At 46.5% G+C, this 14323-nt stretch overlaps 1 protein-coding gene across 2 annotated transcripts in view; it reads right to left on the bottom strand.

Annotated features, from left to right (window-relative positions):
- Positions 1 to 14323, bottom strand: part of Bace2 (beta-secretase 2) — an 82097-nt gene that overhangs the window by 28086 nt on the left and 39688 nt on the right. The window contains exons 1-2 of one of the 2 annotated variants that reach the window (XM_039088202.2): positions 7090 to 7736; positions 6774 to 6862 (exon numbers count right to left, since the gene is read on the bottom strand). In XM_039088202.2, coding sequence (XP_038944130.1) covers positions 6774 to 6862; positions 7090 to 7197 — 197 coding nt within the window. In that variant the 5' untranslated portion in view covers positions 7198 to 7736. Of the gene's footprint in view, positions 1 to 6773; positions 6863 to 7089; positions 7737 to 14323 lie in introns of those variants that run through there. The other variant, NM_001002802.2, reaches the window with a different exon arrangement.

Below are 14323 nucleotides of genomic sequence, written 5' to 3'. Positions count from 1 at the left end.
CTTTTGCCTACAGATTTTGTCACAGCAAAGGAAAAGACACTAAAACAGACTGTAGCCTCACACTGCGAAATAAAATAAACCTTTTTCTTTTTAAACCATAATTGACTTTTTATTTTAAAAAAATCACAGGGAATGATATGTAGCAGATTTTATAAAAGTACTACAGTATCAGATGTTTTATGTCATTTAATTCCAGTGAAGAGCTACCCCATCCCCCTCCCTTTTTTTCTTTTAAGGTGCAAATTCCAACTGGATGAGGCATGTGTCCTTAAAATAGAAAGTTTCCATCATATAGTCAAATGTCAAAATTACGATTTTTGATAAGTGTATTGCTTTGTGGGTGAGCAAGATGCTATTGGCACATTTTAGGTAAATAAACTTTATTAAAAACTCCGAGGTTATTTCTGTTTAAAACCTTCAAGATAATTCACAGAAAATAAACATATTTATTCAAGTACAGACTGAAAGGCTGGCCATGTAGCTATGGACATTTAAAGGTGCAGCAGCTCTTAAAACAAAACAAACCAAACAAAAATGGACGCAGTGGTGTTACTTGGCATACACGACTGAAATGAATAAAACTGGAGGACCAGTGTTGCTATTCTATGTCCTGTTAGGATCTTAAAAAAAAAAAAAAAAGTCACACGCTTGGCTTAGCAGTCCATTTGGTCTTAAAATATTCATAAGTGTGAGAAACGTAAAGAAAAGACATCTGTACACGAACATGAAAAGAAAGCTATCCATTTTTCTTTTGAAATTGCGCTGCTATTTAAAATACTTTCGTAGTCAGAGCCTCCTTTGCAGCTGGCACGGTTTTCCAGGTCTACTTGGCAACCCGGGAAGCACCCCTGGTATTAGTGAGGTAAAAATGGTGGTGATTAAAGACCAAGCTGAAGTCAATAACCCAGCCTTTGAGCTTCACCCACATCTTCTCCTCTTGCGCCTTCAAGCCCACTGCCCACAAGGTTCTCTGCTTCTCCAAGTTCTAGATTGGTTTCACTTTGCCCATCTCTGATAACTTGGACATCATTGGGAGCCTATTGCTGATGGCCTTCCCGCCTGAATGGAAACCATTCAGCTTTGTGTATATCAACAGCAGTATGGTTCCATTAGCACGATAGACTAACCAAAGCAAGAATGGGCAGATACGTTGCTGGGGAGAGCTGCAGCTTGCAAGACCATGTGTACAGTGCAGCCGACTGCCCTTGAAGTCTTCTCACACCTGCTACCATCGGGCATTTGTCACGTCAGTGGGAAAATTCAGACAAAACTCTTGAGGGTGGGCAGATGTGAAAAGAAAAGTGGAGGTAGACAGGCAGGCTGAGCCATGTGGGTCTGTAAGGTCTTTGGGACTTGAGTTTTTGAGGATGGATCAAAAATCGAGTTAAGTGTTGGTACAAGCTCAGATGCTCCAGGCACACAGCAGGAAATGCATCTACAGTGCAAGTCAGTAAGGGAAACAAATGCTGACATCTTAATTCCTGTGATAAGCGGGTCAAGTTCAGAAATGCTTCCAGAAGGGCTTGGCGTAGGAGTCAGCACATCTTTCCTATGAAGGAATGTTCTAGCGTTTGCTTATCTTATAATCTCTGTTGCAGGTACAGAGCAGTAGTGCTGTGTCAAGGGAACAGCCATACACCACACAGAAGCATAAAACTTTACATATATACGTGTGTGAGTGAGTGTGTGTGTGTGTGTGTGTGTGTGTGTGTGCGTGCATCTCCAGCAGCCAGTCAGATTTGATTCACTGTCCACGTCTATGGACCCCATAAATTAACTAGAGGATCAGCTATCTTCCCCCCATCAGCTTCCTCAAGCTGGGCTTTTAAAGGTGTTTTATTTTCATGCTATCTAGACTTCAGCATGCTCTTCAGAATAAGAGGCCGAGCGGCATCATAATCCACACAACATGTTTCTTGGTTTCCTGCTACTGCAGCTGTCTTACAGGGATGCTCCTAGATAATTCGATGCTCCTTGTAGAGAACAGAAAGGCAGCGGGAGTTACAGCGCCAGGGTTTCCGTACATGTTCACGCACTTACTAGCTGTATCATTCAGGACCAAACTATAGCATTCTCCGCTTCAGTTCCCCAATATTCTGGTATAAGCCAGGACCTTACTTCTGGAGACTACCTATGCAAAACTAGAAAGGTCAATAAGTGACAGTTTAGAACAAAATCCTGGCTCCCAATCAGTCTGCAACAAAACTGCTATGATTAGTATAATTACCAAAGGGCTTCCTTGCTTTCTCCAATCTATAAGCTCTCACTAGAAAACTCAAGGTTGTTCTAGAAAACAGGATGATACCACTGAGACCCCTAAACTTAAAATCTGACTGCCTCCTAAAAAGGGGGCAACCATTCTTGGTAGGGAAAGGTGTTGTCTCATGTCTCTGGGTCAATGGTCTAGTGACCTGGACCAGCACTGTCCAGCAGAACCTGCTCTGAGAACAGGCTGATCTATGTGTGTGTCATCCATTATGGAAGCCACATGCGGCTACTGGAATGGGAAGGTGACAGAAGGCTGGGAACTTTGATTTCACTTCATTTAACATTAATTAACTTAAACAGCTCCACATGATCAGTGGCCACCCTGTAGAAAACATTTTCTGGGAGAATGTGGGAAAATTATAATTGCAAGCTCACCCTCTTTGGGTCTTCTTTACTGACACTGAAACAGTGGAGGGGAAGCTGGGCAGGATCCTGAGTAACCCTGCGGGTTATTAGCACTTTAAAGTGATCGCCACATCCTCATTTGCTAACACCTTACTTGTCTGACATGGAGTTTCAGTTCTCACTTGGCTTTTCATATTAATCATATCAGGAGAAAACCCTGGATGGGCTTCTCACTTCCAAGGCTTCCATTCCAGATGCTCAGACATGGCAAACAGTCAGGGATGTGGGTGGTCAGAAATGAGTCTGCTCACAGCAATAAAAACATTTTGAGGGAGATTTGGAAGGCATCCTGCCTCTGTTCAGAGAGTTCAGGGAAAGTAGAACTAAAAAGAGAGACCAGCTGAAGCCAAGAACAGAACTTTTGGGCCATCTTACTTCAAGAGAAAGCTGCTGTTGTTGTTTCCAGAGAACAGGAAGCGGTGGAGTTGTTGATTTCAAAAGTGAAGTCCTTGGGTCAGCTCTGGTTCTCCCAAGCCCAGGGAATGCTGAGGGCCCCAAAGGTCTCTTCATAAGACTTCTGTGCACATCACAGGGTTTAGCATTTACTAGTAGGCTTGGCGATTTGATCCTTGTGACTTGTCAATAATTTCAGAAGTCAGCAGAGCTGAATGAATGGGAGCCTTGGGTCTGACATGGAGGTTCAAGTTCTCAGGCTCCAAAGAAGCCAGCCCCTGATGGACAGGTCGACCACCGTCTTGAAAAGTTACCTGAGCAACCAAGAAAAAGACCTGTCCCTACTGTATGGAAGACATCTGTGTGCCCCCTAGCTTCCTGAAGAAGACCACCACGTGGTTCTTTGGTTCCCCAATCTCACTCATAGTCATCACGCAGAAAATGAATTGGTTCTTTGCTTCAACATCTCTGTGGGTTTAAATCCAGGTGGAGCATGGGAGTGAGACACTAATAGACAAGCATGCATAGGGTTAAGTGAGGAACATATTGGACCTTTCACCTATCCAGTTGGCTGGAGGCCATTTTATTGTCTGAAAAGAAAATGCATTTGAAAACCATGCGGCCCTTTCCCTTTTGCTGCATAGTTATACACTGGCATTCAACAGCTGCAAAGAGGGCTCATGACGGTGACAAGCCGCACAAATGACTCATAGTGGCCCGTAGTCTTCTACAAATCAAAGAGATCTTTTCAGAGAACCCTGAGCCCAATCTCCAATTACTGAACAATGCTTCAGGAAGTTCAAAACCTTAAAATAGGAAGGCTTGGGGTTTATATCAGAGGCTGTCAAGCCTAACCAGGAGCCTTATTATAACAAAGAAATCCGAAGGCCAACTCAATACTCAAACATCACAGGGCAGGGCCCACATCTCCACAAAGACATCTTTGTCAGAGATCCAGAAGGAAAGACGCTGTCCTCTGGCTTCCATCAGACTCAGAGGCTGAAAAACCTCACAACGGCCAGTATCAGCAAAGAGTACTAGACAGATGATAATTTATATGGAGAGAACATATTATTTATAATAATTATGTCTCTGCTGACTCTAAGCACAAACAAGTTCCTTCTCCCAGTCCTCACCCAGGAGAAAGCAGTAATGGCAGAGACAGAGCACAGAGGGAAGTCTTGCTTTTTCTAGACCTGGGTGTGTTCTGCTGTTTCTCTTTTTATTTACTTAAAAGCCAGGGAAATAGATCTGAGGTGGCAAAGCTGAGGGGGTGTCTATGCCCTTTTGTGAGCTTGACAGGAAGGAAGGATGACCGGTCACAGCAGCAGCGGAAAGCCCAAGAGTTCGTATTGACTCAGATGAAGGCAGGCCTGGGAGCTCTGCTCACTGCACAGGATAAAGGGGAATTTCTGCCCACCTCCCACACACCTGGCTAAAGGCACAGAGTTCGCCTGAAGGAGGAGGAAAGCAAAACAAGAAAAAGACACGTCCTGCTGGAGCCTGAGTGAGAACTAAGGCTCAATGGCACCACACGCACTGCGGGGGTCTGTGAGAAAGCTGTCATGGCTGTCCACAGCTGACCAATTAGCACAGAGTGATAAGAGTACAGAACACCAGCAATGGTGACTTTTCTTTACCCTCGAGTGTTTCAACAACTGCATGCATGGTCTTGTCAAAGGATTCCTGGGTGCGCTTTGGCCCTAATGGAGCTGGAAATGAAGCTGCCAAGGGGCTGCAGGTAGTTGCCTTGTGGGAGGCCCTTGCATGTGCAGTGCACCGTGTATCTACATCACCCTAATTTATAACAGCTCCAGTTTCCCTGCTCCCTTCTTCTGAATCTTCTGCCAACAGGTGTGTGATTAGGAATGGAATTCTACACTGCTAGGGGTTGGGGGTGGGCTGTGCACCTGCTCCAGATCTGTGAGCTGGGACTTCTTGGCCTGCAAAGCAATGGGTCTGGAAGGGAAGGTGTTTTGGGCCACTGGTAGGTCAGTGACAGGAATGGTATAATCCTAGAAGAGGCAGGGAATCCCTTAAAATCCAGAACCGTCTGCCCACCACAGGGCTTCCTCAGTTCCATGGAATGAGTGTGGGTGGAATGTTATTTGTTTATCTGAGCCTGGGGACCTCCGGGCAGACTTAGCATACATTGGAGCATTACCTAATATGTAAATGGAAGGCATGTAATGTATTATTTTTTTTCTTTTTCTTTTTTTTCGGAGCTGGGGACCGAACCCAGGGCCTTGTGCTTGCTAGGCAAGCGCTCTACCACTGAGCTAAATCCCCAAACCCATAATGTATTATTTTTAAGCTCATGAGGATTGTTTTTCACCCAAAACACCAGGTAACCAATCTAAGCCAGTTGCCCAAAATGGCCTCGGTGGGGTCTGAGTCCCATAGAGCTCATAATCTGCACACGGGTGTCCAGCATCCTCTACATGTCTCTCATTGGCACACTCATATTATACACTGAGCACCTTACTCTTACCACCCCATTCCTGACCCTCATTTAGGCTGGTGTAGATTTCTCCCAGTACTTGGGACCAGAAGTACTTCAGATTCAGGTTTTCTGGAGTGTTTTCACTGAGATACCAGGGAAAGGGGACCCACGCCTAGATGAAAGCTTCATCTGTGTCATGCATACCTTACACAAGGCCTTAAGGTCACTGCACAAGGTATTTTGGGGCATTTGTGTTGTGACTGACCTGAGGTCGGTCGTGGAACTCAACACTTGCAGGATCACATGGCTGCTCAAGCGTTTCAGGTTTGAGCGTTTGAGGGCACTGCATGGTTTTTGGATCAGATATGCAACCCCTGCATGGTCTATCCCAAACTCGTAAGAATTACATATGGGGTAGTATCATGGCCTTTGATCTTATTACAAGGCATTTAAGGTCTGGAAGCTGGAATTCAGAGAGACTCCTTGTTCCTTCACTTCCCAGGCTACAGGGTTACACAGGAATGATCTGGAGCAACACTGTCCTGTAGTCCAGAGGCTGTGATGGAAGGGAGATGGAGGAATGAATAGAGACAAAGACCAGGGTGAACCATCAGTGTGACTAGGACAAGACAGCAAAAGCACCAAATGCCAACCTGCTGGCACTCGGGCACACACACACAGGAACTCCATCCACTCCACACACATGCCATAGAGAAGCTCTTTGTTCTTTGAGGGAGGGGCCAGCACTGATGTACTGAGATGCTATGAGGAGCCACCTGAGGTGCCACAGGCAGTCCCTGCCCTCTCTCCAGCTGTGCAAATAAGAGACCCTGGCATTCCTGGCACCTAAGTAGAGCCTGAAATGCAGTGGTTGGGACACACGTGGGTGGGCTTCCTCTCCAATGGCTTTCCACACTGTGAAGTGTAGCTTCTGTGTAAACAAGGGATGGGTTACACTTGAAAATCATCAGGTGATTTCCCTGAGGCTATTAGCAGAGCCTGACGTGAATTCCCTGGAAGAAGATGTGCATGTGTTGTGTGCATGCACACACACACACACACACACACACACACACACACACACACACTCACATACACACACACTCACATACACGTTCAGACACACAAACATGCACACGTGAATACAGCTCCTTTGAAATGAGACAGATGGCCTTCTGGCTGTTTTGTTCCAGGACATTCTCAAAGATGCCAATCCAGGCCTCACCACTAGGCTAGCCCCTGCAGCTGTGTGTAAGCCACTCACCTCTCTGAGTCAAAGTAGGTGTCTATGTAGGAGTGTGGGGCACCTGCCACTGCGAAGTTACTGCTTCCGGTGTCCACAAGAATCCGTACCTTTTGTTGTTTTAAGGAGAAAAAAAATTGGAAAGCTTCAAATTATTTGTAGAAGTACCAAGCAGAACAATTTATTAATCAGTAGAAACCAATATCCATACTGATTTAGGGAGAGATGTTAGAAAATGACATTTGAGGTTATATAGGAAACCTGATACAGCCCTGGAAGACACTGCTACGAGAACCAAGTGGGATTTGCCTCAGACTTCTGAATTTGCCTCAGATACCTCAAAAGTCTTCCAGACAGGTTGGTTAAACACAGGGCATTTCGAGTCAGTAATACTGGATACCATGGCCAGTTCTTTAGCCACTTCTGGAATTCTGCACAGCGTCATTCCTGACCGGAAATTTCTTGCTTTTCCAAATATTTCTTGGAGCACCAAGCCCACCGCAGCGTCCTTTCCCCAGGAACCTCCGTGTTATTGGTTTTTACTCCATCTCCCTGCTGAGTCGCTGAAGACACCCTTCACAAGTGCATCCTTACTAAGAATGTATTTTCTTTTCGTGTGTATTTTGCCTGAATGTATTAAACGTGCGCCACACATGTGCTGGTGCCTGTGGGATTCAGAAGAGGGCATCAGAACCCCTGGAACTGGAATTACAGATGTTTGTGGGCTGCTATGTGGATGCTGGGGACTGAACCTGGGTCCTCCGCCAAGAGCAGCCATTGCTGCTAAACGCTGAGCGTTGGCTCCAGCCAACAGGTGTTTCCTTTTCAGCGTCATTAAAGTCTCATTTTGGTATAATGAAGGGACGGTGGGGGTAGATGCCTGCAACCCCAACAGTGCAGAGGCAGAGAAGGAGGGTGCTGAGCTGGAGGCTGCCAAGGCAGGCTGCACAGTGAGACCCTGCCTCTTACAAACAAAAGCTCAAATTGCCAGAAGTCTGATGGTGACTTCAGGCAGGTTCCATGCCCAAGCCAAGGCATCCCTAAAACCCCAATTACCCCTAAATGTCCCGTTTGTCCTCTTTGCCCTTCTTCCTTAGGAGATGCCAGTTTCTGTCTTCTATTAGAACAGGTAAGTTTCCTTTGTTCTTGAACATTCTGGAACCATGTGGCTTTCTTCTACTTTGGCCCAGCTGTGTTGAGACTCTTACATGCTCTGGAGTTTCTACTCTTCTCTACCACCAGGCTGCAATCCATTGCTTTTCTCTTCCTCTCTTGAGGGAACCGGTGGTGCCCTTATGATAGAGAAGGCTGCCTGGACATTTCTGTCTCTTTGTGGATGTGTTTCTATTTCTCTTGGGAAGGAAACCTGCTGGGTCAATGGGTAGACGCCTTTTAAGTAAAAATAAATGGAGGAGTTCTCAAGCCAAGAGGCACGAGTTGTACCTTAATGGCAATGTGTTATGGTCCACTGGGCCCATTTGCTCCATGCCCTCTCTGAAAGCTGGTGGTCCTATTATCTGTTTCAGCCGTTCTAGTGGGTGTAGAACGCTATCTAATTTGCAGTCCCTGGTGGCCAATGACACTAAGCCCTGTATGTTAATTGTTTGACCCATCTTTCCAGTAAACAATGGCTCCCCAGGGGGTGGAGCGTGCTATCCACCTAGCATCTAACCTCAGTCCAAATATGGACGGTTTAGTAAACAAACACAGATGTTAGAATCAAGCACAGAATAAGCAGTGAAAGTTCTTAAGGTTTGAACATCCCGGTACACAAGCTACAGACAATGCTCTCAGGCAGGCAAGTTTTTAACCCAAGACCTCTAATCAACAACCAGCAAACCCTCAGCTTTGGTCAGGCCCACAACTTTCTATCTCTAACTTGGTTCAGTTTCCCTTAGTCCTCCTGACTCCACCCTTGCTAGGTTTTCCTCCTCCTGGTGATCCTCTCTCTGTTTGGCATTCTTTCAACTCTGTAGAAGTTTCTGTTGTGCCTTCTCTTAGGCCATCAGTGACCTGTGGAGTTCTCTCTTGCTTGGACTGTGCTAATGATCCCCAGGCTTACCTACCACTACCCCTAGGCTTTGGCTTTACTTATCCAACATCTCTACCTGGATTTCTCCCCACCACAGGTGTCAGGTCTAAACTCCTGTTTCTGTAAGTGGAACCACGTTTAGTAATTTGTCAGAGGTGATCAAGTTAAGACGGGATCATTAGGTAGTGTCATAATACAGCCCGGCTGACATTCTCTGTGAGAGAAAACTCTCATTAAGACAGGGACACAGGGGATACCATGTGACAGGAAAGGTAGCATCCAGGAAATAAATATACATAGCCAGAAAGTAATCTGCCAGATCCTCGGGACTTTGTCATCTAAGTTAACATAGTCCTGTAACATTTGTTCAGGGTAAATCTTCAGGGAGCTTCCTCTCCCTCCCTACAGTGCCACATGGGTGGTACAAGGGGACCACAGTGGCCCATGCCATTCCCACCTTCTTCCTCAGTCTGCTCACAGCTAGGAACCACCTAGGGCCTGTTAAGTCAGAGCCTGTCAATTCTTTCAATGTGCTGGAATCTGTGCAAATGCCAAGCTTGTCTCTAGGAAACCACACCTCATGTCATGCTAGCCCTGCTGGCCACCAGGTTGACCCATGAACACAGGACCCTGTGTACTTATGTGACATATCACACTGCTTCTTCATGGTAAGTATCTAGCACAATGTAAATTCTATGAAAACAGGTGTATTATTTATGAAACAATGACAAGAAGTCTGTGTGTGGTCAACCCAAACAAAATCTGTGTGTGCACATGTGTACGTGGACACACAAATATAAATAAGAACATGTGGACAGAGGTTGATGGCCGGTGTCCTCTGCAATTGTTTTCTCCTTTAGTTTTTGGGACAGGGTCTCTCACTGAGCTGGGGGGAACTTTGATTTGGCTAGGCTGGCTCGGTTATCAGTTACAGGGATATGCCTGTCTCCACTACCTACCTTCCAAGTGCTGGAGTTATAAATGTGCACTACTGTGCCCAGATTTTCATGTGGGAGTGATGGATCCAAACTTAGGTCCTCATGCCTACATAGGACTTTATCAACTTAGCCATCTCCCTAGTCCCACATTAAAAAAAAAATGGTGTGTGTGTGTGTGTGTGTGTGTGTGTGTGTGTGTGTATGTGTGTGTCCGTAGAAGCCAGAAGTGTGTATTGGATCCCTTGGAGCTGAAGTTACAGGTTGTTGTAAGCTACTTAACAAAGGTGCTAAGATCTGAGTTTGGCCCATCTGGATGAGCAGCAAGCACACACACACACACACACACACACACACACACACACACACACGCGCACACACACATACTATACACACATACACACACACTCACACACATACTATACACACACATACACACATACACACACTCACACACATACTATACACACACACACTCACACACATACTATACACACACACGCACACTCACACACTTTGTGGTGGTTTGAATAGCAATGTCCCCCATAGGCTCATAGATTTGAATGCTTAGTCATTAGGAAGTGGTATTACTTGATGTGGGTTAGGAGGTGTGGCCTTAATGAAGAAAATGTGCACTAAGGTGAGCTTTGGGGTTTCAAATGCTCAAACCTACCTAGTTTCTCTCTGCCTGAAGATCATGACAGAATTCTCAGCTGCTCTTGAGTGCCATGTCTGACTGCATGCCACCATGCCTTCTGCCATGATGGCAATGGACTAAACCTCTGAACTATAAGCAAGTCCTAATTAACCGCTTTCCTTTATAAGAGCTGCTGTGGTCACAGTGTCTCTTCACAACAATAGAACACTAAGACACACTTCCCTGTGAGTGTTGCTTCTCTCCTCCCATCATGTGGGTGCCAGGGATTAATCTCAGGCTGTCTTGCTTGGCAACAGGAACTCTTGTCAGTGGAACCATCTCATTGGTTCAGGGGTTTGTTTTTGAGAACTATATTTTCCACTATGGCTGAGTCATCCTACAAGGAAGTAAGTTCATCACCTCCTGCCAGCCTCAGGTCCAAACTCTGTTCACCTAGCCCACATATGGCCAGCTTCTGTGCTGTGTCCTGAGGTCCTTTTAGGGAAGCTCAGACTGTACCCCAGGATGGGCGCCACCTTCTCCTCCCATATGCCCACTGAGGTCTTCACACTGGAATGATGTCTTGCTTGGGTTTGGTAGACTTGGATGACATTTGTGGACTTCTCACATTATGGATATTTTCCAGTGTCTTTCAACACCCAGCACCTGATGAGAAATCCAAGGCCTCTCTTACTGTCCCTCATTACACAGTGCTTTTCTCCCCCCACCCCCGATACCTGAGAAATTCTTCCCTTAGCCCCAAAGCTCCATACAATTTATTGATGCATCTTCGTACAGACAGGCCTGGTTCAGTTCTCCTGAGCTATGGGGCTTAACATTCCATGGGCTTCTGGGAATAACAAATTCCCAGAAACTGGGAGGCATGATAGCGCATGCTCATTCTTATGGTACTGGGAGCCGGACAACCAAAGTGAGATGTAGGACGAGCTCTCCCTAGAAGCTCCTAGTGTGGGAAGTGTCTTTCCTGTCTCTTTGGCTGCTTGTTAGTATCACCAATCCCCAATCTTCACATGGTTAGAACAATGTTTTCCCGTTTGCTCTGCTATGACAGGCTCACTCTAGACACCTGTCGCTCCATCACTTTGTTCATCTTCAAGGTGGCTGTTTCTGAGTCTACTCACTGCCTACAGAACTGGCTTCTGTGATCCATTCTTTTCTAGCTTAAAGAGGACCACAGAAACAGAAGTCATATACGTGGTGCATGTGGAAGCAGCCAGACCCATCCTTGCTTTGAAGGGACTTTGAAATACAGCATGTTTGGCACCAAGGCTACTGGTTACTATCTATGGGTCTTGATTGGGTTTTGCTCTATCAGTTAAGAAACTAAAGCCAGGGAAGTTTCAAGTACAATATATAGCAGTAGGGGAAATCTCAGACACAAAAGCTTTTATTAGGGGTGAGTACATACACACACACACACACACACACACACACACACACACACACACACACAAACCACTCACACATACAGGCATACAGATGGACTCTCTACAGAGGAGAGACGTGGGAATGCAGAATCTGTTTTGTCCCTTGAAGGTTGGGTATGGGGGCGTAAGAGTCTTTGAGGGGTTCCCTTCCCCTAATTTATAGTTTGACAGTCTGAACAAAAACAGGGAGGCTGATAGGCTCACAATTTGGAGGTAACCATGTCTCAGTCTGGCTTTGACAGACTCACTCTACTGGTATGAGTAAAGGCCCTTCTGACCTTTAGGCCTTTGTTCCAATCAAAAGTATGAGGAAGAAGATAGAATCAATCTCTCTCTCTCTCTCTCTCTCTCTCTCTCTCTCTCTCTCTCTCTCTCTCTGCCTATCAGGAACATGTCTTAAGTCCCTTACTCTGACTGACTAGCAGACACCCATCAGTTCTGCTCCCAGCTGACATGTAACCGACAGACCTGAGTGCTCCTGATTCCAGACTATGATATGATGTTTGAAGTTGCTTGGGTAGAAGGGTAGAGTGCTGAAGGACTGAGAGGAAGTAACAAAGCCCTGACACTTGGGATTGTCTGCTGAGGCAGCCAGGGAACGTCAGACCTCTGAAAGAAGAGAGGCTGTTATGCAAGAAACAAGTCACCTAAAAACAATAACTGGGGGCAGGGCAGAGAGAAATACTGTTTGTTGATCATTAAGAGTCACAGACAATAAAAGCCACAGATTGCTAGACAAGACTGGTTGTCTCCTATGGCCATTGCTAGGCTACTGCACAGATGTCTCTGGGGTCTCACTGGCAACCATGGACCCAACGGCAGTCAGGAAACGTGTGAGATGCCAGCCTGCCCCAGAGTCCTGTTCTTTCTGTGCTGCCAGGTAGCCTGGTATTCCGAGTTAACCCTGACCTCTCGTGCAGGTCTAGGCCGATGCAAGACTATTGTCTTCAGCACAATGGCCCCAGTGATGGGGGCTTTCTGAGTTGCTACTCCACCCTTTTCCAGGATCTGGAATTCATCGTAGCCTCCGCAGGCTCCTATGAACACGGCTCTTTCATCACCACATCCTTTCTTCTGCCCCCCCCCCCCCCCCTGCTCTCTGCCCTCCTCTGGTGGAAAGCAGAGCACACAAGCAGGGAGGAAATCAACCCAAACAAAAACTGCCCTGCGATCCCAACCATTTCTTACTGCTGCCCAGGCCTTCTGGGCTACCACGTCTTCCCAGCAAGTTCAGCTCAAGTCCACTTGTTTCAGAGGAAGGATCCCTCCCCCACAGAAAATACCAAGGTGCTTATTCCTAGAGTACGCTGCAGGAGGAGAGAGATTGCTCGGGATAAAGGAGTATGACATTTTGAATGTAAAGTGCTCCCCCTCCAACTCCCTGCAACTCCAAGCTCATGTGTCTAAAATTTGGTCCCCAGCTGATGGCACTATCTTGGGAAGGTAAGTCCTTTACTGGGTGACCTAAGACCAGTGGAGGCCTTGGAGTTTATAGCACAGCCCAACTTCTGGCCTGAGCTTCCTGCTGTCATGCAACTGTCATGTGACTAGTTGCCTCTTGTTCCCACCATCATGGACCAAACTGCTTTAGGCACCAGGCCTCCCTGCACAAATACAGCCTCTGGCAGACGCATGAACCAGAAAAGGTGACTAATACCTAAGAACTCCAAACTCGTGTGCAATTGGAGCCCTTTGCTCATGTGGCCTCCAGATAGTACCAAACCCCATGACGCTTCAGAAATATTCCACTGTAGCCCTGTCTGTCTGTCACAGGTATCCCTTTTACTATCCTTTCACAGTAAGGGCTCCATTCCCAAGGGCCTGCCTTATTGTTAATACACTTCAGTGTATTAACAATTTTCCAGGTGCCAGCCCCAATATAGGGTACTCTCCCCGACAAAGGCCCACATGAGAACCACGGGAGGCAAGCAGGAGATCGAACAAACTTCACCTTACATTCTATTAGGGCTTAAAGGTTTGGGACTCTGGCCCCATTTCATGTGTTGAGACTTAGCCCTTGGTATCCTTGCATTTAGGAGCAGGGCCTGCAGTAGGTGAATGAGTGAGTGAGTGAGTGAGTGAGTGGGCAGGAACAGTCAGGCAGGTAGGTAAGTAGCTTGTGAGTCTGGTACCCATAGGAGGGAGCCTCACAAATGGGATTAGTGTTGCCATAAAGTACTCCGAGTATCTCTCCTTCTGTTGTCTCAAGGTGATGCTTCTACAACCAGGAACCAGGCACCCGAGAAATGGCTGTACGCCACTAAGAAGCACCCAGACTAGGTATTTGTTATTGCAGCCTCCGATGAGAACTGATGTCCCTTAATCAGGGGACCAGAATGGAAAAAATAAGAACAGTTATGAGCACCATGTGAGAAGCCACAGGCTTGCCTCCTGCTGCAAACCAGCATGTGTCTTCCTGCCTGCGCCCCTCCTAATCTTCAGTGATGCATTGGGCAATAATCCCGCAGAGAGCCATTTGCTAATTGCTGCAATAAGGTAAAATGTGGCAGTAAAGGGAA

Source organism: Rattus norvegicus, chromosome 11, assembly GCF_036323735.1.
Source record: "Rattus norvegicus strain BN/NHsdMcwi chromosome 11, GRCr8, whole genome shotgun sequence".
Classification (NCBI taxonomy): domain Eukaryota; kingdom Metazoa; phylum Chordata; class Mammalia; order Rodentia; family Muridae; genus Rattus; species Rattus norvegicus.
The sequence above is the reverse complement of the archived record's forward strand: the minus strand, read 5'-3'. Positions and strand labels throughout refer to the sequence as shown.